We start from the raw sequence: 22546 nt of genomic DNA on the forward strand, positions 1-22546 counted from the left end.
AATATTGTCTCATTTTTACAACTTAGAGGTTGTTGTGTCTAGTATTTCTGGGTTCAACTTGGTCTTGATGAATTTTTTTAAATGTGACAAAGCAGCAAAGTGTAAAGAAAGGTAGGAAACGAAGTGTTTACGGTGTGATTAATTTTACATTAGCCAATTTTAGATACATTCTATGAGATCTAATATAAGCTTTAGTTTTTTTTCCTCTCCCTGAATTCTTTTTAGTCATATAAACTATACTGCAAATAAGTCAAGTTAAATTTGGACAGAGATTCATATTTGGGCTTCTGTTTCTGAGACAATTTTTATTATCATCTTCCAAAGGACTCTTTCCAAAACACCTTCCATCTTTTGTATGTCAGATAACTCCTATCTGAATTGTAAGCAAAGAGACTGACTAAATGGGTGAAATAATATTATGAACAAACCACTTTGATACCTTAGTAATAATCCACTTATTTTGGACTGGGTCAAGATGTTATTGTCTTATACTACATGAGTAATATTCTATAATATTTAATTTTTTTCCACTTTATCCTTTCATTCATGCACTAGTTAATTCATTTATTAATAATTATTTAAACTTAAGTTCACCACTAATTTGCAAGACCAATGAGGAATAAGGAATTTATTATATTTGGATCTATACTGATCAATGAAATTAATGAAATTAAATGTTTATAGAGTTTTATTACTACTTTGAAAACTCTAAAGTCAATGTGTGTGTGTGTGTGTGTGTGTGTGTGTGTGTAGATGATTGAATATTAACCAAACTTTTGTTTCTCCTTTTAGTTTTTCCTCATGATATCTGCTGCTACAAAAAAATATTTTCAACTAAAATGTATAGTTTATATTGCAGCACACTGGGTGCACATGCATGCACGTGCGCGTGCGCGCACAAACACACTCACACACACACATTTTGTATCTTTGTTACTTATGTGCCTAGAGAAATATGTTGCAAAAGAAACAGTTAATTTCAGAATTAAATGGTTAACCATGGTAAGATAATAAAATCTTATTTTTAAAGGTCAAATGATAATTGATATTCACTGTAGTTTGCATCATGCATTTCTTTGTGCTTTTGACCTATTTGTTAGACATTTGCCTGAACTGATATGCCACACCAGAATAATCGATCATAATTTAGTAGACAATTTCTACATTCCATGGCCAGTGCAATTCCTTAACTCAAGATATATAAAATATTTTTTTTCCCTTTAGGAAAAGAAAATAGTTAAATTAACCTCATTTTAGAAACCTTAATATTTACATCCAAAATTTGAGTCACATAATAATATCTCCATGTTCTAATTACTCATTAACATCGGATTGAGTGGCATATTACTAAAGGTTGTTCTATTGATATTTAACTCCTAAATAACTGATGAAATCAGTTAAGATGCCAAGAAAGCAGATATTATAAAAACAGAAAAATAGGTATTTATTATTCCTATGTATAAGTTTTAGAAGAAATAAAAATTCAGAAAATCAAGTTACCTAAAAAATTACTTAAAACATCAAGTTCATAGTCATTGCCATTTGACCAATATGGGCTAATAATACTCTGGTAAACTGTTAAGTCTTGAAACATTCCAAAAGTAAGCTGATTAAATCTACATCAAGCATGGCTGCCATCTTGTGGGGACAGGATATAATGTAGTGAGGGGCCAATCTCAAAATAAAGTGCCCCTATTGGGCTGTAAGTTATCATTTGGCCTCTATCCACCACTTGTTTGATTTTAATTAACATTCTACCTAAAATTCCATATCAACATCCAGTAAGAAGAGATAAGAAATCTAAACTAAAAGAGATGTCCTGATATATATAACTAATCTTTGCTCCTAAAAATTCAGAGTGAAATAGGTGATTGGGATTAAAGAGTACATTTGTCATTAGGAGCACTCAGTAATGTATAGAATTGTTGAATCACTATATTGTACACATGAAACTAATATAACATTGTATGTTAACTATACTGGAATTAAAATAAAACTTAAAAAGTTCAATATCATGGGTAACGTATGGATAGTGGAAAAAGCTTTGAAATTCAAAGTTTTGACTTGAATTAATGTTAATAATCGGTAAGTTTCGTAAAGTTCTAATATTAACAAAAAAACCCTTATCAATCAATCTAGTTGCAAATTTTGGTTGGAATGTATATCTAATTGAGTAAGAAGAAAACATGACATTGCTCTGACAGGGCAGCCTTACAGATTTAGGGAAAGTATTGAAATGGAGGAATGGATTAAGAGTTTAATGTAGAAGAAAAGAAGGATGGAAGGAAGGAAGGAAGGAGGGAGGAATGAAGGAAGGAAATATCACCTGTTATCAAGGATAAGATTTGCACTAGTGACACAGATAACATAATTTGACAGAGTAGAAAGTGGTGGGTCACTGCAAGGTTGCCCCTCCCCCAAAAGGACATGGTATACCCAATATGAATATGTTATGTAGAAATGTGTGATTTAATGATTTTCTTGAAGCATATTTAAAAGTCAAAAAATGTGTTTTCTAAGTTCAAGTCTTTCAACAAATGTCATTACAACTTCTGTGATTCAATTTCCCATTCTCTTCTAGAAAACCAAACCAGGCATTGAATAAGAGAGGCCCTAAAGTCACATTGAGCTCTGAACTTTGATATGCTTAGCATAAAACTTGCCTTTTCAGCCCCTCAAACAAAAAGAAGTTGGTTTTTACTTCTGCAAATGAACATCTTAATTATAAAACAGCCATAATTTGTTATTGCCTTTATATGCAGGTGGTCAGTCACTGCTCTCTCATAGTTTTCCTTTCATATTCATGTTAATTAAAGTTGTAATATACTTAGAATCATTTGTGTGACTAATCATTTGTAATACTAATGATACAATTGTAGCAAATTAGAAAAAAATGATCAAAATGCATTACATTCTACTTTTTCTATGACGTTCTTTTCAAAGCTAACTTTTCTCTCTAATTTTCACATAAGCTGTCCCATAAATTTAGTTTATAGCAAAACAAATCTCTTGAGTCATTGAATATTATTGAGGTTCTTTAAAATTGACTAATGTAAGTTGACTTACTGCCGTTGTAACATGGAGTGAGCAGCTGATTTTTAAAGTTTAGACATTGGTATTCTTAGTACTTGTTTAAAGTGAAAATGAAGGAATTATATATTGCAAGGATTTCCATTATGTTTTCCTCTTTATACACAGTACATTGTAGATGATTAAAGGAGCCTGCATATCCCCTCCAAAAATGAAAATTAATATTTCTCCCCAAATCCAAAATCTGTTCTTCCACAAAAAAATAATCACTATTCCTTATGTCTTAAAGCTGCTCAGATTAGCTACCAGTTCTTGAAATTATAATTGTCTCCCCTTTTCTAAAGGGGATATATTCGAAAACCCACCGTGGATACCAAAAACCATGGCTAGTATTGAACCCTATATATACTAGGTTTATTGCTATCATATACCTACAATAAAGCTTAGTTGATACATTAGGCACAGTGACAGATTAACAACAATAACTAATAATAAAATAGAACAATTATAACAATATACTGTAATAGATGGTATATGAATGTGGTCCCTCTCTCTCTCTCTCAAAATACCTTTTTATGCTGTTCTCATCCTTTTTCTAATGACGACATATACCATATACCATATACCATAATATGATAAAACGCCTATGTGGTAACAGGAGGCGATGTGAATGGTACAAACACTGTGGTGTAGTGTTAGGCTGCTATTGATCTTCTGATGATACAAAAGGACAATCATCTGCTTCCAGATCATGGTTGACTGTGGGTAACTGAGACTGTGGAAAGTGAAACTGTGGATAAGGGAGGGATTACTGTATTGATGTTCATAACACAACTAATGCCTCAATTGAATTGTGTCCACATAGGAAGAATAAATATGTGACTCATGGTTCCCTTACATTTTTATTCCAAAATTAATTATTGGTGAAAACGTTAGTGAATGGAAGCTGTTTTTTTTCAAATATACTAGAATGTCACAAAGTTTTGAATTTCCATGCAACAAGCCATTTCTATATGACAATGCTTGAATTAAAGCCAAGTAGCTTTAATTAGACTAATAGATAGTCTTCATAAAAAAAGCCCAAATGGAATTGCAAGTCCTGAATTTCTTATTTTTCCCCCTCTTGAATGTAACATCTAACTTACATAATAAAGGACTTTGTATCCAGCTAACTAAGTAAACTAAATTTGTATACCTCTAATTATATCACAATATGAAATTTTCTAAAATAGTAGGAAATATGGTTAACATGTAATTTAAAAAATGTCTTCAAACTCATATTTCATACAAAAACCACTTTAGGATTCATTGCATACAGAAATTATATCGACAGTCAAAAAATCGATATTCTTAAATTTAAAATCGGTAAGCCACTGCTATGCTTAAACTCTGCATTAACTTTGTGTCACTTTTGGAAAGCTGCATCTCATGGTACTATTATCTCTTCTGAATGTCAGGAATGGGCATTTTGATGACTTTATGGTTTTTGTGATGCGTCACTCAGACTCTGAAATGTTTGAGTACGGTAATAGTGCTGAAGTATGGCTACCCATTAGAGTCCTAGTCAGAGGATTTAAAACATATTCGTCGGGCCCCAAACCCCAGAGATTCTGATTAAATTAGTCTGAAGTACCTTTTTGAAAAGCTTTCCAGGTTATTCCAAAGTAAAGTTGCCTTTAAAAACCAATAAATGGAAGGATTTGGGAATAATGACAACGTTTGGCTCATGATACCCTAGAATGGATTTCCAAGACAGAAGATAATATGAATTGACTGTATTCAGTTATCTCCAGGAATGACATTTATTACAGGACTGAGTCAGTTAATGTTTTGAAGTTCCTCCTTGTTCTTTTATTCTAAGATACTATCCTGTCCTTTCCATGTTAATGGTTATTTCACAATTTTTTTCTTCATAGAGCACATAGTGACTCATCAATTTTTAAATACCCTTGAGAATAATATAATAGCAAGCTATGGAGAAATACGTCTATTTATTCAAAAACTTCATTATCTGTAACGAGTAACTATGATCCGTGAAATCACAACAGAACCTTTAAAAAGGAAAATGATATCAATAATATTAACACAATCAATGTTGAGAACATGTGTACTAATAGGAAAAATAAAGTTAAAGGAATGATCAAAATTGAGACAAATTAATCAGTGATGGCTTCTTGGAAGCACTGATTTGTACCAGATTCAGAGGGAAGTGATGATATCTAAGTCAACAAAGGGGCTCTATGTAAAATGCTGCAGTGAATAAAACATGAATAAGCTATGATCCCTATTCTCAGGGCATTGATGATGTAATTCAGAAGTAGTCCTATCTAACTCATATAAAGGTAGAGGGTGCTATGAGAAGGATGGATTTATTCCATATTAAAGGACTGGACATGACTTCATGGGCAAAATTTGAACTAAGCCTTGAAGTAGGAGAGGGGAGTGGTTGGGAGGATGAATAAATATCTTCCAAAAAAATTACTGACCTAAGTAACAATATGGCAGCACATTTTCTTGAATGCTCAGGGAAAAAGTACACAAGATGAATGCAAGAAGGCGTTTTGGAGAGGTGAGAACGTACAATTGTGTTTGGAGAAATACTAGGCCAATTCACCAGGCTGGAAAGTCTCAAAAGAGGTTTGGGCGTCTGGGTGGCTCAGTGTCTCCCTCTCTCTGCTCATTGCCCCTTACCCAGTCATGCTCTCCTCTCTCTCAAAATAAATGAAAGAAAGAAAGAAAGAAAGAAAGAAAGAAAGAAAGAAAGAAAGAAAGAAAGAAAGAAAAGAGGTTTGCCAAATATGCAGGTAAGAGAGGGCTCTGAAAGACTTTAAGGAGTTGGACATCCACACATCCCAAAGAGCAACATTTCCAAAGGATTGCAATTATAATGGAAATAATATCAGGCCTGTTAATATCTGGCCTCAAGCAGTTATTTGTTTGCATCAACCAACCTCCAGTCTACAGTGAGGTCTGACTGGATATAAGATAATCATTACAAGAAAGGAAGTCACAATTGTCAGGAATTTATTTCAAGGAATAAGCATGCAGAAAATTCTTTCATTCTGGGACTGGGAGGCTGTCATTCAGTACTTTTTCAGCTCTTTTCATGGAGAAGCAACCAACTTCCTCATTCTGAATTTATATACATAGGTCCGTTGTCAGAGCTACTCAATGTAATATTTGGATCAAATGTTTCACTGAAGCATGTATTTTAATTATTATATTTTTTATTTCAAGTTCTTTTTTATCCTTTCTCTATCCTGATTGCTTAAAAATACTCTGGAGAGAGAGGGGGAAAAATCACTGTATAAAAAATAATTAGCACGTCCTCTCCTTTTTATAACTTTATAATTGAAATCTCATTAAAGGCTTTCTAGGTCTCCTTTCCCTTAGTGACCAGGTGTCCCTAATTTGTTTTTATCCGATGTGACTAATTCCAGGCAAAGACTAGAAAAAGTCTGATACCTGTTGGAGAATAGCAATAGCAAGGTTAAATAAGTGGGGTGGCTTTTTCAGGTTGTCTTTAACCTCGTAAAACAAAAAAAAAAAAAAACAAAAAACAAAAAGGAAAAAAAAAACAAAAGAGCTTCAACGTTTTTCCTCTTGGAGTCCTGCCTTTTTCTCAGTCCCAGTTGAAGATTCCAAGGGAAATGAGAGCACTATTTTGTTTCTCCCTTGTATTGCAGATAGGGGGAGGAGGTGGTTATTAGAGAGAAGCTCTTCCTCTCTCGGTTCCCCCTCTCTCCGCCTGACAGCACCGCTCTCTCGCGGGCTCGCTCGTTCTCCTAGGTGATCCATTTCTAGGCAACGTGGGGCTAGTGCTGAAGCTGCCAGGCTCGCTCCTTGCTCGCTTTCTGCATCCCGCCGGGCGAACCGCTCCAAAAGCATCCTGCAGCCTGCAGGCTTCCCTCCGCCGGCCCGGCCCCGCTGCTCGCGCCCGGCGCAACTCCCCCGCCACCGCGCCCGAGCGAACGGCTCCCCGGGCCCGCCTCACCGAGCTCTGCTCCCCGCCTCGCGCAGAAAAGGAATTTTCTCTGCATTACTATCTGCATTACCTTGAAGTTCACTTTTACTACCCCTCTTGGAGAGGGCTTTTTTCCCCTTCCCCGTTGGAATTTGGCTGCTCCGCTTGGAATCTCCTAATCTTTCCTTTCCACTTACATTTTATTTTGGCAACGAAGACCAGAGATTCTCTGCGGGCCGTTGGGGCGGGGGCGGGGGGGGCGCGCTTTTTTTTTTTTTTTTTTTTGATTGGGGGAGGGGGGAGGGGAACATCCGGCGTAGGTGGGGGCGGGGGGGGGGTCTGTTGGAAGTTGCGGCGGAGCTGGGACTGGAGACCCGCGGCCCCGGCGCCGCGATGGGGATGGTCTGAGCTCCAGCCTCTCCCCCTGCCCGAGAGCAGCCGAGGCTGGATACATTTTTTAAAAGCCAAACTGCAAACAACTCTGGCGATGCCAAAATTCCCCTCCAAGTGACACGGCTTTGCGAAGGAGGTTTCCTCAGGCTGGGCTCTTTCTCTTATTCGCTCTGCCTTCATCAGCGACGATTAAAGGCTTTGCTCTGGCATAGGAATTTAGGAAAAAAAAAAAAAAAGCTGCGCTAAACTCTGTCGTGACCTCAAACTCTCCGGACTGGTTTAAAAAATAGATTGAAAGAAAATCCATCCTGAAAGCGATTCAGCATAGGAGGAGATGGAAGTTTTCCCCTTGCTCTTGGTTTTGTCCGCCTGGTGGTCTCGAACCTGGGACTCGGCGAATGCGGATTCAATCATTCACATCGGTAAGAAAGGGCAGGTGTTGCCTGTGGGTACTTTTAACGTTGGGGTTAGCAAATGTTTCCCTTTGCCTCCCCCTCTCCGCCCTTAAGCGTGGCTTACTGGCGCTGGCTTCGGTTTATTGCCCCTTCCCGCTAACCTTCCCTCACACTTGTTCAGTTTTCTGGCAGGATGTGGCTGTTCGAACCTTGACTTGGGCCGTTGTTTCACGGTGAATCGTGGAAGTGCGGGGCTGGATGCGTGGGGGTCTCGAGTTTACCTCAGTTGTGCGTGTGTGTCGGGAAGTGCGGGGCGGGGGGGTGTTCTAAGTGTGTGGAGAAAGGAAGTTTAATCGACTCTACCTTCCATATTCTTTCCCGGATGTACATTTGCTCCATTAAAAAAAAAAAAAATATATATATATATATGTATCTTTAGGGGAAAGAAGAGGTGTCACCTGTGAGGCGAAAACTGGGGTGAGGGTGGGGGGAGCTCCCTTCGGATCGAACAGGTGGTTTTGCAACGTGAGCGGGCCGCGTTAGCCGCAGCGTTGTGCGATGGGGACGGGGTGCCGGCTGCGCCCCCAGCCTCCTTTTCCTCTTCCCGTCCTCTTGGCTTTGCGGTACACGCGCAGAGTCGCCGCGACGGTGGCGGGAGGGGCCGGCGGCGGTGTGGCGGAGGACGGGGAGCCGCGCGCCTCGCTGCTTCGCGCACACTCCCCCGGCCTGGCGAGGCGGCGACACCGCCTCGGGGCGCACGAGCAGCGCGGGGCGCGCGGGCCGCCCTCGTGGGCTGCCTCGCGGGCACCTGCCTCGCTCGTCTCGCGGTCAACTCCGAGTTGCCGCGCAAGGCCGAGAGCAAAGGCGTTTGGGCTACGGCCGGGCGGCCAGACTCCAAGGAGAGCGCCGAGCCGGCTCGGAGAGGCTCGTGGCCCCACCTATTGGCAACCAGACGGGCCGGGACTGGCCGCGGCGGGCGCGGGCGGGGGCGGGCGGGGGCCGCGCGTCATTATCATGCACAGCGCTCGCGGCTTCAGGCTCCAACTCTTCTCACTTGCTAATCCGTGAGTGCAGAGTGGAGTCGGGCTCCGGCAGCCTTTTCTGCGTTAATGCGACGATTTCCTTTTCGGAAATTCGCGTCCGCGGGCCAGCGAGGTTCATTTACTGGGAAGAAGGGAGACCCCTCTTGGGGAATTTTTCTGGGCACAGGACTTTTATCTGTCCACACGGCTTTATGTTCTTCAAATTGAAGCGACAGATGGGTCGCAGCGTCTCCCCTTTTCGTCCCCCTGCTCCCCTCCCCTGCTCAACACACACGCGCGCACACACACACACACACACACACACACACACACACAGAGTCCTGGAAGGGGAGTCTGCTTCAGGTGGCTGTGGTGCCTGCCCAGGCGAAGGGCTTCTGTCTGGTGTATGCCTCCACAGCAGCCAGCCCCTCAGCTCCAGGGGACTCCCTCTCTTGGTCTCAGAGGCTGTGTCTGTAAACATGTCTGCCATTCTCTGTCATTTATATCAATAGAAACATATAGGTCTCTGTGCAAGGGGTAATGAGGTCAGGATTCACAATACCTGCCGCTTATGCATTAAGTAAATTAAGCACTAGATAGCTTGACTGCTAGATCACGTTTTGCCCGGGGGCTACCAGGACCCGTGGGTTCAGAACTTTTCAGGGAGAAATTACCGTCTTATTGAGGGGTTCAGTAATGTTCGGACAGAATTCAGAAATGAACTGTGCTCCTCTTAAAGAAATGACATACATTTATGTGCAACTGTAAATGAGTGGAGCAGGATGCAGATATATATTACCACGGTACCTTTACATTCATTTTATGATTCGAGGTTTCTGTCTTATGCTCCTCATCGCTCAGGAGAGAGGTCTTGTGGATAAATGCTTATTTTATTGCTTATTCTGTGGACTACAGGATAAATATGTTATTTGCAAACACCTACAGCCCTTGCTGTCTTTTACCAGATGAATATATTTTGCAATACAGTCTGATCATTTGTTTCTAAATTGAACACAACTGTTGTATTTTTTCCTTGGCATTCTGTTGTCTGTCAATGTGACATGGCTTGTTTATAACCTGACCAAAAAAAAAAAAAAAAAAAGGTAACTGTGTACAAATTACAGATTTCCTTGGAAAGCTGGTTGTATGCATGAACTCTGTATATCCTACTAAAAGGAATACTTGTCAGACAATTTGACTTGAATACAATTAGTACATTAGGCAAGAGGATTCGCTTCTTTTATAGGCTACCTAGTATTGCCATGAAGCTAGCAAACTGATAATTGTTTCAAATATCTTTTATAATACACTGATAATGTTATTTCCCAAATTTAAAAAAATGACCAAGAATAATTTGTGTGCATGTTAGAGGTTAAAAGCCTCTCCCACTTCAACCCCCATCCCAGCCAAAGTGTAATAAATTCAGAACTGAATGCCCCCATTAAAGTATTAAGCCATCAGTTAATATTCATTGGCTCAGTTTACCTGGTTGATTGGAAAAGAGAATTAATTATCTTTAGGAGGCGATTGCCTTCATTTAAATGTTTAATGGGAGAAATATGCTTATAGCAATTTATTATTTTAGGATTTAAGGGATGAAAGTGAGGAAACTAAAGGGAAGGTGAATATTTCAACTCGCAAGTTATAAGGAGATATGCAGAAATGAGAGGTTTTCCTGGCCTCGTGTGGTGTGTTCAAGTAGAAAGCAGCTGCAGTATACAGTCCAGGCAAGCTGGAAAGATTAAAAAAAAAAAAAAAAGACACTGTTCTAATAGGTTCTTCAAATATTGAATCCTTTTGGTATTGAACAGAATTCTATGTATGAAAACTCTCTTCCTTTCTGCTTGTTTTCATTTCATGCAGGTAGTTTTTAAAAGTTGATTACATATTTTGAACTCTAATATGTTTTATTAAACTCATGAGTTCACTACAATGATGAAATATATCGTAATGTTAAATTCCAGCCGTTGAACTGGCAGTGTGTTTTTTTCCGTAGAAAATGCACTAATATCATACATAATTACTTTGAGTTTCTGTTAAAGTACATTTTAAAGATAATTTGATAATTACATACATTTGTGTAGAGCACATTCACATACAGTATTTAGAAATGAATCACCTCAATTGTGATATTCTTTGCCCCCCCCCAAAAGAAAGGTCTTTTGACATATAAAAACTGCAATTTTGAATTATGCTTTTGCTTTGAGCCTGTGCATTGATTGAGTAATTTCATCAGACCGACATTACTTGATTGCTTAGAAGTTTCCTAATGATCTGCATGCTGTAGGAAGAACCAAAAAATCGTGAGTGGAATGGCAATGATACTGTGTTTTATGAGGCTATTCAAAAGTCGCTCTGATTTATGTAGCTAGAAAGCTCGAAAGTCTTTGAGATTAGCCACGCTGACTGCTATTTTCTTCATACATCAGTCGTTCCACACTCTTTACTCCCTAAACACAACAGGAGTGTAGAGCACTGCTTTAATTAAGCAGGGATTAGGTGGCATTTCCAGTCAACTGCACAGTTTGTGTTTTGCTTCAAATCTAATATGGAGGATCTCATGTTTTAACAGTTTAATGTATGCTCATTTCTTTATCTGGTTCCTGTGCTCACAGAACTGATTGAAATGAGCTCTCCTAAGTTATATATCTCTACAAGGATGCGCTCAAATAATGTACTTAGTCATATGTTACCAAAATCACTCACAGGTTTTTGTTGTTATCAGTCATAGTAAAATACCTTACGCCAACAGGGAATAGAAACCATTTATTTATGTTTTTCTTATAAGTGAATGATACTTTATCCTCTGATATCATAATCATTAACTGATATGTTTGAGAAGCCTAAGACAATTCACAAAATAATTTCATCACAAGAAACTTCAAATTAAAGTACAAAACTGATGGCTGAATAAAATGTCACCACATTAAAAACAATAATAGCAGATTTAAAGCAACAGTTTTCATGATTTCTGCAGTGAGGACTATTATATCAAATATGGAATGTAACAGTATTTCCAGAAAATGTACTGTGTCTTCTACCAAAATGTTGTTTTTTCAACCTCTTTACATAATTTGCATTGGGAATAATAACCCCCAGGAGTCACCAAGGGCTCTTTGTGCTGTATAGAGATATCTCAAAATTTAAATTATCCCTTTATGATTTACAGTAGTTGTTTTCTCCCTAAGTTATGGATAACATATAGTATACATTTCTAGAATGTGTGAACAAGTAGTTTCTGAATTTAAAATAAGGGTATACTTTACTCTTATTCTTTTCTGTATCATTAACACAGTTATTTGACGCATAATTCAGATGTGCATTAAGTTAGACAATGTTATTAATCAACAGTATCAACTATGACATGACTAATAAGCCATTACACTAAGGACCTTTGCTTTCTACTCCAAGTGAAGGGTACACCCAATAAATATCTCCTATAAATTTTAATTCAAATATGAATAAAAATCAAGATGATTAACTTTTGACTTATTAAACAGTAGCAACCAATTGAGACTGTTAGGAGTAATGGAAGATGCATTATATTTAATTCTAATTTCTAAGGCTAAATTTATCACATTGTAATTTTATCTCAAAGGGTTTTGTAACATTGAAACCAGACTTTCTAATCTGGAAGTTTTTTTTTTTTTTCCTTCTTCTACTTGCATATGTTATTTTATTATTAAAAATTAAAGTATTTGGCATACTTTTATGCTTTTGGATCTTCATGATATTTCAGATTATAGGCAGCATATTGGTGAGTAGCAATACTTAGACAGTTTTACTGCAAATATAATGTTTATTAGAAAATACATTTATGGCCTATAAAGATAGCTTTGCCATTAGGTGTCACTGCATTCTGAGCTGTTCCTTTGTAGTCCTACTTGAAAATCACATGAAATATTTTTTTTTTTAATTTGCAGAAAAAAAATGCCATTCAAAGACGTTTATGATGCTATAAGATACAGGTGGTTTTTATTTTCAAACCAGAGTAGGAAATATTATCCCTGTCTCTTATTCTTGTAAGACTTTAGTTCTAGGACATATCAGCACCCTCTGTTTTCAAGATAAATTAGATCTCCTGACCTAATCATGTAAATTTTTCACCAATTTAAGATACAACAGAAATATATTCTTTAATTAGTATGTATTCTCTGTGAAAAATCTCAGACACCAAGAAGGATACAATAGTGCTTATTACTACTGGTATAAACAGATTAGTGAATGGAGTTTGTTAAATAATTTCTCAACTGTGGTGGTTCTGCTCATTCATGGATCTTTTGGCGTCCCAAACCAATTGATGTTTGTAACACGAAACATGCATACACAGAGCTATGAAAAAAAACATATACACAGACACAAACCAAATATAGATATTATATTTTTAAAACAACGTCATCCATTGTGTTTTGTGCATGATCATATATGTTTTCAGGTAATTTTGGCCTGGTGAGTATTAAGTTTTATGGAATGTATCAGTCTCTTCCACACACATAATATTACCACCATTACCAGTCCAATTGAGTTTGTGTGGTAATTTATATTTTTATAACCAGTGTCTATGATCACTTGTTAATTTTTCTGTTTACTTAGTTTTTTTTTTTTTTTTTAAGAGGCAAAATCTTCCTTATAGCAACCCCACTACAAGACTAATGGAGAATGAAACTTAGGTCACCTTTAATTGTATAAATTAGTTTTAATATTGGCAAAATCACATAGAGAATGCAGTACTATGTTAAATGAATGAACGATTAGGTCATATTGTTTTAGATCTTGCCTTGTGCAAATATTAATTAATAAACTAGTTGGAATAGTGTATTATGAGGAACTTAGAATAAAATCAAGTGATCAGATGGATATCTAAAGAATAAGGGAAATACTAAAGTAATTTTGGAGTTGACTATTAAGTGGACATTTGTGGATTCAGTTCATTTAAACTGGTGAATTTTAGCATTTGGGTATGGACACATTTCAGATGAATGTGAAATACATGGGGGGGGGATGTTAAGACTTACTAAAAATGTTCTGGATTAAAATGTCAAGGGTTTGGGACTCAGTACTAATTTTATCAATAGCTAATTGAGCAAAATTGGAAAATTACTTTCTTCAGTCTTCATTTTTATCAATGCTAAAACAAGATTTAGCATTTAAGCTCTAAAATTATGTGAAGTAAAATGACAGATTCATATATTGAGGAAGTGGGAGAATAGATCTAGTCAACCAGGGTTCACATAGCTGTCCTTAACAGCTAGGTTCAGAGTGAATTTAAAAGAAGAAAATATGAGGGAAAATAAATGGAGCATAAAATCTTAATCATTCAAATTAAGAATCCTTAAAATGATTTTTTTGATATGAACAAGAATTATGTATAATATATTTATTCATCAGATATTCTAGTTAACTCCAGTATCAGATTGAGAGAACTGGATTTGTTAGTTTTTTGTTTTAGAGTTCTTGTTTTGTCCAGTGTTGGTACTAAGGTGTTTCATTCAGTACTGCTGAATTTTAAGAGGCAAAATCTTAAGGTGTTTCATTCAGTGCTACTCAGAGCACAACACAATGCTAGTGCTTCTTAAGGCTGACTGGAGGAATGAGTAGTGTTATGTTCGAACCAGCATAGACTACAAAAGCATTTATAATTTACCACCTCAAAGCACACCAGGAATATTAGCATATGCTTGGTATCACTAAAAAATGTAGAGTTTAAAGAAATAACAAATGTTTCTTCAGCGTTCTTCATAATTTTGGATTCCTGCTCCAGGTGTTCTGGCTTTAACCTATTATCCACCAGGTGGTTATAGGGTGAAGCTGGGGCTGGGTTCATCCACTGAAAGCTTCTTTGAATGAACAGAGGGAAGCCCAGAGGCAAGCACAAGCAGCTTAATATCAAAAGGCCTGCCTGTGTGTGTTAAAAAATTTTAGATCACTCTGTAGTCAAGTTCCTTACTAACAAATATTTTCATTCATAACAAAAGATTGAGTAATTGCCTGTATTAAAATAACAATTTTTAGGGGTGCCTGGGTGGCTCAGTTGGTTAAGTGTCTCGCTTCAGCCCAGGTCATCATCCCGCGCTTCGTGGGTTCAAGCCCCACGTTGGGCTCTGTGCTGACAGCCTGGAGCCTCCTTCAGATTCTGTATCTCTGTCTCTCTCTGCCCCTCCCCTGCTTGTAGTCTATCTGTCTCCCCAAAATAAATAAATATAATTTTTTTTAAATAACAATATTTATACTTTTTTCTTTACCCCCAAATAATTCGAAGTACTATTTTAAAAATAAGTTATTTTATTGGCCTAAGTACCTGATTTTTCTCAGTCACCTTAAATAAGGCATTTATGTCATTGTCAAAATCATTATCTTTCTAGAAGTTAGTACTCCTAAAAGTACATGGTAAGGTAGGCATAACAACCAACGTGCATGTGTGCTAATTGGGAGAATGTTCTTCCATTCAGCAAACATTTATTCTGAACCTCTTCTCTATGAAGTACTGTTTTAGGCCGTGGAATTAGAATATTGAATAAATAAGCTATGTCTTTGTATTTAAGAAATTTAGATTCTCTTGGGGGAGGCAAAAACCAGATAAACTAGAAACTATATGTTAGAACTTCAAGTAGTGGTAAATTGTGTGAAGAAAAATGAGGGAATGGCAGTTGCTATTTTGCATAGGGTAGTTTGGTAAGTCCTTTCTAAGGAGGTGATCATTGGAGCCAAGACGTGACTCCAAGAAAGGAAGTGAGCCATATGGATATCTGATGAAAAAGGATTTCAGGCAGAGGGCACAGCAAAGGCAGGGGCCATAAAACTAGGCACTAAGGAATCTGTTTAATTTGTTTAAGGAACATCTTGAAAGTCAATGTGGTACAAGTATGGAGTTTATTAATGAGCAAAGCAGGAAGTGGAAGGAATAGGTCTGAGAGGCAACCTTTATAGGTTATAGTAAGATATTTAGATCTTCCAGGTATCTAGGGAGCCTACTGGAGGATTGAGACAAAACACGTGATATGAAATGATTTATATCGTAGTAAGAAAATCTTCTCTGGGTAGACTGGTTGGAGTACAAGTATGAAAATTAGTTTGATGATAGTGAATTGGACTAAGTTGGTAGCTGGAGTAGGTGAATAATTGTCATATTGTGGATATTTTGAAAATAGAAGAATAGGATTTTCTAGTGGATTGCTTAGCTGAGAGAAATCTAGAGGGAGTAAAGAGGCTATTTTACTTGAAAAAGTGGGTGAAATGTGTTAGTAAAAATATGATAACTGAAATTGGGTACATGGGACAATTACTAAGTTTAGATAGAAATGAAAATTTGCATTTATTAAATTTGATATTCCTATTAGATATCAAATTACAGAATTTAATTCAGTTGGCATTTATTTACATGAGTTTGAAATTTAGGAGGGAGTTAGGGATTTGAGCTGTACATTTGGAATTCATCATTTTAGACATGGTCTTTAGAGCTATCGGAGGGGGTATCTCGCTTAAGAAATAATTGTGTAGAGAGAACTCCAAGACTATGCTGTAGGCCATTCTGATATGTACAGGTCAGGGAGAGGAAGAGGATCCAGGAAAAGAGAAAGATGAGTGGCCTATGAGTTGGAAAGAAAACGTAGGACTGTGTGGTGTTATGGAAGCTAAGTGAGGAAGGTATTTGAAGCAGGAAATGAGAAACTATGTCAGATTCTGTGGATGAAAATTATGACTTGACTTCTGGGTTTGGAATTGTTGAGGATAAACATGACTTTGACAAAAGTGCTTTCAGTCAACTAGAATTGACAAGATACTGATTGGGGAGGATTTGAAGATAATGGGACTTGAAGAACTCTCAGTTTTTCTGTAAGGGAGAACAAGGGAGCTGTGGGGGTGGGAATATGAGGGAAAATGTGGGCTTTGTCTTTAAATAAAGGTGGGGGTTGGGATAGGTATGGTAATTTTTTAAAGTTTTAATTACAAGAAAAATTTCAGTTTTAGGATTGAAATTAAAATGTATTTCTTTATTCAAACCTATTTGATGTTTGAGTTTGGATAGCAAGTGTTTGAATAGAACTCGTATTTTTATTTATTTATTTATTATTTATTTTTGTTTGCTGTCCTTGTTGTTGGTTTCTATTTTGTTTTGTAATCTTGGATCAAGTGATATTGGGTGAGTGGCAGTGGAATTAGAGGAAGAAGCTTACATGTCCTCTCTCAAACAGACTCCACTAGTTGTTCTGCATTTTTGCTTCATTTAGCTTCCTAGATTAACACTAAAATTTAGATACAATTTTTTTTACCTGAAATTATGAGTGAATTATATACCTTGAGGAGTACTGGCATACAAATAGGATCAACAGGGGCGCCTGGGTGGCGCAGTCGGTTAAGCGTCCGACTTCAGCCAGGTCACGATCTCGCGGTCCGGGAGTTCGAGCCCCGCGTCGGGCTCTGGGCTGATGGCTCAGAGCCTGGAGCCTGTTTCCGGTTCTGTGTCTCCCTCTCTCTCTGCCCCTCCCCCGTTCATGCTCTGTCTCTCTCTGTCCCAGAAATAAATAAACGTTGAAAAAAAAAATTAAAAAAAAAAACAAATAGGATCAACATTTAGTCTGTTAGTAATGTATTAATTTTAAGAACACATAATATATCTATATGATAAATGATATTAAAATACTATTAAATCCTCTTTTACAATAGATACGTTTGAATTGATTATGGGTTTCCTCTAAGTGAATTCTACTATACATTGATTTACTTAAAAAATCATTTTGGAACAATTTAAAAATAAATAGTTATTTTATAAGACAATGCATATCATTGTCTCATAGAAATTAAATAGATGAAAGAGATTCATATGATATTAAATTTTAGTGACACATTTAAATATTTCCTTTTATGGAACTTTCACTTCTGTTTGTACTATACTATAGCTAACAGATCCTTAGTCATAGGTGAAAATGAGAAAAGGAAGTGTACTACATTTTCTAACTTCAGAATTCAACCTTCTGAAAATAAACCTTAGGTTTCTCACAGTCTCCTATTAATACACACACATAAGTTATGTATATTTCACTGATTTTCAGCTAAAATAAGAATATTTGTCCTAAAATAAGAATGCCAGTAGCAGGTGAATTGTATTTTTCTGTGTTCTTTGTCATTTCCAGTCTAGCTCCTTTATAAAAACATTTTTCTTATCAAGACAATATGATTGTCACCTGATGTTTCTGCTTGGTTATGTCTATTAACTGATGTATAAACATGGAATACATGAACAGTGAGAAGATAGAAGTCCTGTGGTTTGGGCACAGCAATGACTGATTAAAAAAGGGAAGCTGTGTATGGTTGGATCCAAGTAACATAATTAATGAAATATGTAACCTCAAAAGTTATTTTAAACTTGCTAGTTCATAACTTCCTGGAGTGGTGAAGTATAATCATTTGAGAGAATTGTTTATAGCAGATTTGAGTACAAACTTAAGTTGTAATGGCCACCTAAAATTGGTGCAGGTGCTTAGTATACTTAACCCTGACATCATTAAAATGGCATGCCCCACCAGCAGCACATTTTAGATTGGCTTATCTTAAAAACTAAAGGCCAGGTAATATCTTTGGAGCTAAAGTGGGACAAGAGAGTCATTACTAGTGTTGTGTTGCATGTAACTTAATTTGAATTAAAATCTAGAAGACTAATTCTTTCTTTGGATAATCTCCACAATCTGACAACAAAGAAAGTTGTTGGTAGTGGACTGGTAATTATAGTCTTGTTCTTCAGTATCTGATTTCTTCTTTGTGGCTTCTATGAATGTCATTGACAGAAAAATAGTTAGGGAGTTTGTTTTTTTTTTAGAAATGCCAGCAACTCTTACATAGCCCAAAGGAGGAATGGTTCTTGTGAAAACCATTGTAAATTTCTTCTTAACTACATTATGTAAAAAATTTTAACACATCATTAGTGTGGGTGGCAACGTAAGCACAGGCTTGAGAGGGATTACTTTTTTGTTTCTTGGTGGTGTAGTCATGATGGGTTTTGGATATTTTTTATAATTCATTATTTTTGAGCTGAGAAATCATGATCTATATCATTATCTTCCATTTGGAGAGAGTATACTTATAAGGTTACATGAAAACCATAACATGACTTTTTTTTTCGATTCAACAGATGCTTATTGAGCAGCTATTATGTACTCAGTACATATGTCTTATGTACTCAGTTGATGATAGAAATATTCACCTAAGACCTGTTTACCATCCTTTAAGAACTTTTAAGTATATCTGCCTTCTGAGATCATATTGTAATATTAGGCAGCTGAAGTAGAGCAGCAATCCAGGACTCAGAATTGGACGACTGTGTTCTACAATGGCATGGGAGATTGTGATAATTCAATAAATAATGTCTTTGTGGTGCCCTTAAAATGTCATAAAACAAACATGTATTTCAGATAAAAATATAAATGGGATAGGGAGATTACCACTTATAGAAGGTCTTTATAATAGAACTATCTTTAACTCAGCTTTCTGCTCATTAATCATTTACCTTATTATACCTTTAGACTACAAAGTCAATACAATCATGACCTAGTAAATGCTAGGGTAAAGTTTCTTCCATTTTCCTTTTTTCCTCTTATTCTTTCCTTTTTGTTTTCTGTAGATCCCAGGAGTTGTGCTCTAAAGTCAAGGAGAGGAGGAGGTAGCTTTAAGATCCAATTATTCTGTAATTAATAACACATTCCTTTTAAAATTTAATGGGACATATCAGATCATTCCAGTAAGCCTGGTTTCTTGGGTGTGGAAAAAATTAAATTACATTTTCTTTTTTTCTTTACTTTTGAACCTACTAGTAAATTACCATTTCATGCTACTAATCTGTACTTTCTTCAAGATGTATAAAACACCAAAGGAAATGACAGTTTTACTATAGCAAGTAAAGGGAAAATTATCTCATAGAAGAAACAAAATTAGTTACCTTTACAAGTGGAATAAGTATTGTTGGGAAGATATTATTGTATCAACTTTTAAATGTGTAAATGTAATTGAGACAAACAACAAAAATTGAAAATAACAATTCAAAAACTGACCAATACATGTATCATTCTCCTCAAGAGTTCTTGTTGTGGTTGATAAATAGTTAATAAATAGCAAAAGTGACTGCTCTGATTCATTCTTTTTATTTTTCCTGTCTACCCTTCAGTGGCAATGCTAATGAGCAGTGAAATGGCCAAAAGCAAGGAAGAAGAAGCAAAGGGTTTTAGATAATCTATAAACCGGAAAATCAGCCCCTGAATGCTCATATGCACAGGCTTGCTGAGAAGAAATAGTTTATTTTCCGAAAATATTGCCCAGATACTGAAGACAGAACTTGTTTTTGGCTGCTGAGTTTGTAAGAGGAGTGATGCTTCTAGGCCACTAAAGAGGAACATGCTGAATAAAACAGTTTAGGGGCAGAATGAAGAATATTTTGGGGAAAAGAGTGTCTTTCAGGGGTGATGCTGCTGACAGCCAGGACCTCTGTGGTTAGCTCAGTTCCATGTGTCATCTCTATGTTGATGTTTTTAAAGAAAATATGTAGATTTTGGCTATGCCTCTTAAACACTTTAGGTAATTATGTATAAAAATGTGCTGGATTGACATTCCTATCAATATGTATTGTGTACTGAGCACCTATATTGTATATTCCATGTTGGCTTCTAGCTATTGCTATCCTATATACCATAAGGAAAAATTTCAGTAGTGCAATTTATTTATTTATTTATTTATTTATTTATTTTTTTCAACGTTTATTTATTTTTGGGACAGAGAGAGACAGAGCATGAACGGGGGAGGGGCAGAGAGAGAGGGAGACACAGAATCGGAAACAGGCTCCAGGCTCTGAGCCATCAGCCCAGAGCCCGACGCGGGGCTCGAACTCACGGAGCGCGAGATCGTGACCTGGCTGAAGTCGGACGCTTAACCGACTGCGCCACCCAGGCGCCCCAGTAGTGCAATTTAAAAAGAAAGTTCAGTGGTTTCAGTACTGTTGGTTTTGTCTTACTGAGTGGTCATTACACAAATGTTGATTTCCTATATATATATATATATGTATATGTGTATATATATGTATATATATATATATATTTCATATGTATAAGTACTGATATGTCTTCTGTGGTCTCTGCTCATTGAGAAATCTACTAGTTAAGTGAAGTTCCACCGTGGATAGGGAATGAAACTTACCTTTTAGACCCCATTCACCATATAGTGTGGCTCCATCACTAATGCTCTTTGGAGAATACGAGAGTACTTAACAGTATGCCAGGATCATTAAATGGCAAATCAGAGAGTAATTCAGAAGTCTGTGTTCAAGCATGGGACTCTCTGTGATGGATTCAACAATCAAGTCACTTTCTCTACCATTTAGGACTTTTTCTTTGAATCTTTGTTCCCCTTTTAGTATGGGCATGGAGTACTCTGAAGTATTCAAATGAGAGAGAAGAGGGGAAGGAATATACAGAGAGAACAACCAGGTTAATGCTATGAGGCATAACTTGTAATATTCCATGCTTTTAATATTTTATAATACAAATTCATAAAGCTAATGTATAATATTCTGTAATTGATCTTACACTGGCATTAGCACCTTCTGTCTCACCCTTGGGTCAGAAAGTATGAACAATTTTTTTATAAAGTATCCTTAGATACTTTTTTATAAAGTATCCTTATCCTACTAAGAAGATATTTTTTTTCTTGATCTTATTTACATGTTAATCTCTGCTTATGGTAATTGATAATGAAGCTAATCCATCTAATCGATATTTTAATAATAACTGTCCTTAACTCCCAATACAAACTAAGATATTTATATACTGTAGTGATAAGCAGATAAAGAACTTCTTGCATCCAGTTGAGCATGGTGTGGCCCTTGATTGAATTTTCCAATGAAATAGTTTATTTTAATCCATATAAGTTGGAAGGAATGAGGAGAAATCTTTCCACAAAACAACCTTGAAGGCAGAAGGCCACCAGGGTGACTCAGACGGTTAAATGTCCCGACTCTTGGTTTTGACTCAGGTCATGATCTCAGGGGAAGGCAGAGGTTATTCACCCCCCCCCCCAGGCTTTCTTGAGATATAATTGACATATAACATTGTGTAAATTTAAGGTATGATTTGATACATTTCATACATTCATATATTGCAAAATGATGAACACCAAATAGCATAAGCTAACACCTCCAAGGCATCACATAATTACAATTTCTTTTTGTGGTGAAAACATTTAAGATCTACTCATATCAACTTTAAAGTATATAATACTATATTAGCTATAATGACGGTGCTGTACTTCATGTCCCAGGACTTGATATTCATTTAACTGGAAGTTTGTACAGTTTGACCAATATCTTCCTATTTCCTATATTCCCTACTCCTGGTAACCACCATTCTACTCTGTTTCTCTGAGTTCAGCTTTTTAAGATTCCACATATAAATGTTGTCCTTCAGTATTTGTCATTTTCTGCTGACTTATTTCATTTAACATACTGCCCTCAAGGTTATTCATGTTGTTACAAGTGGCAGATTTCCTTTTTTTCTAAAAAATATTCCATTATATAAAATATATATGTTATATATAATATCCATTTTGGCATCAGTTTTCTATTCTTCAGTGAAGTATATTAAATTTGAACTACCTTCTTCCCTCCCCAAATACTCATGCAGCTCAATTACTTTATTCATTTTTGAATAAAAAAAATGTGTCTAGTATATGTTATTCTATTTTATAAACTGACCCTCATGGAAAAA

General features: G+C 36.6%; 1 protein-coding gene across 2 annotated transcripts in view; it reads left to right on the forward strand.

The window, feature by feature from the left end:
- Nucleotides 1–7721: 7721 nt before the first annotated feature.
- Nucleotides 7722–22546, forward strand: part of GRID2 (glutamate ionotropic receptor delta type subunit 2) — a 1453175-nt gene continuing 1438350 nt past the window's right edge. For both annotated transcript variants that reach the window (XM_047091724.1, XM_047091725.1), the window contains exon 1: nt 7722–7809. In XM_047091724.1, the coding sequence (XP_046947680.1) occupies nt 7722–7809 (88 nt within the window). The remainder of the gene's footprint in view (nt 7810–22546) is intronic.

The sequence above is a fragment of the Lynx rufus genome, unplaced genomic scaffold (genome assembly GCF_022079265.1).
Source record: "Lynx rufus isolate CCGP_SWC_20201006 ecotype Redwood Valley unplaced genomic scaffold, mLynRuf1.p SCAF_3, whole genome shotgun sequence".
Lineage (NCBI taxonomy): Eukaryota > Metazoa > Chordata > Mammalia > Carnivora > Felidae > Lynx > Lynx rufus.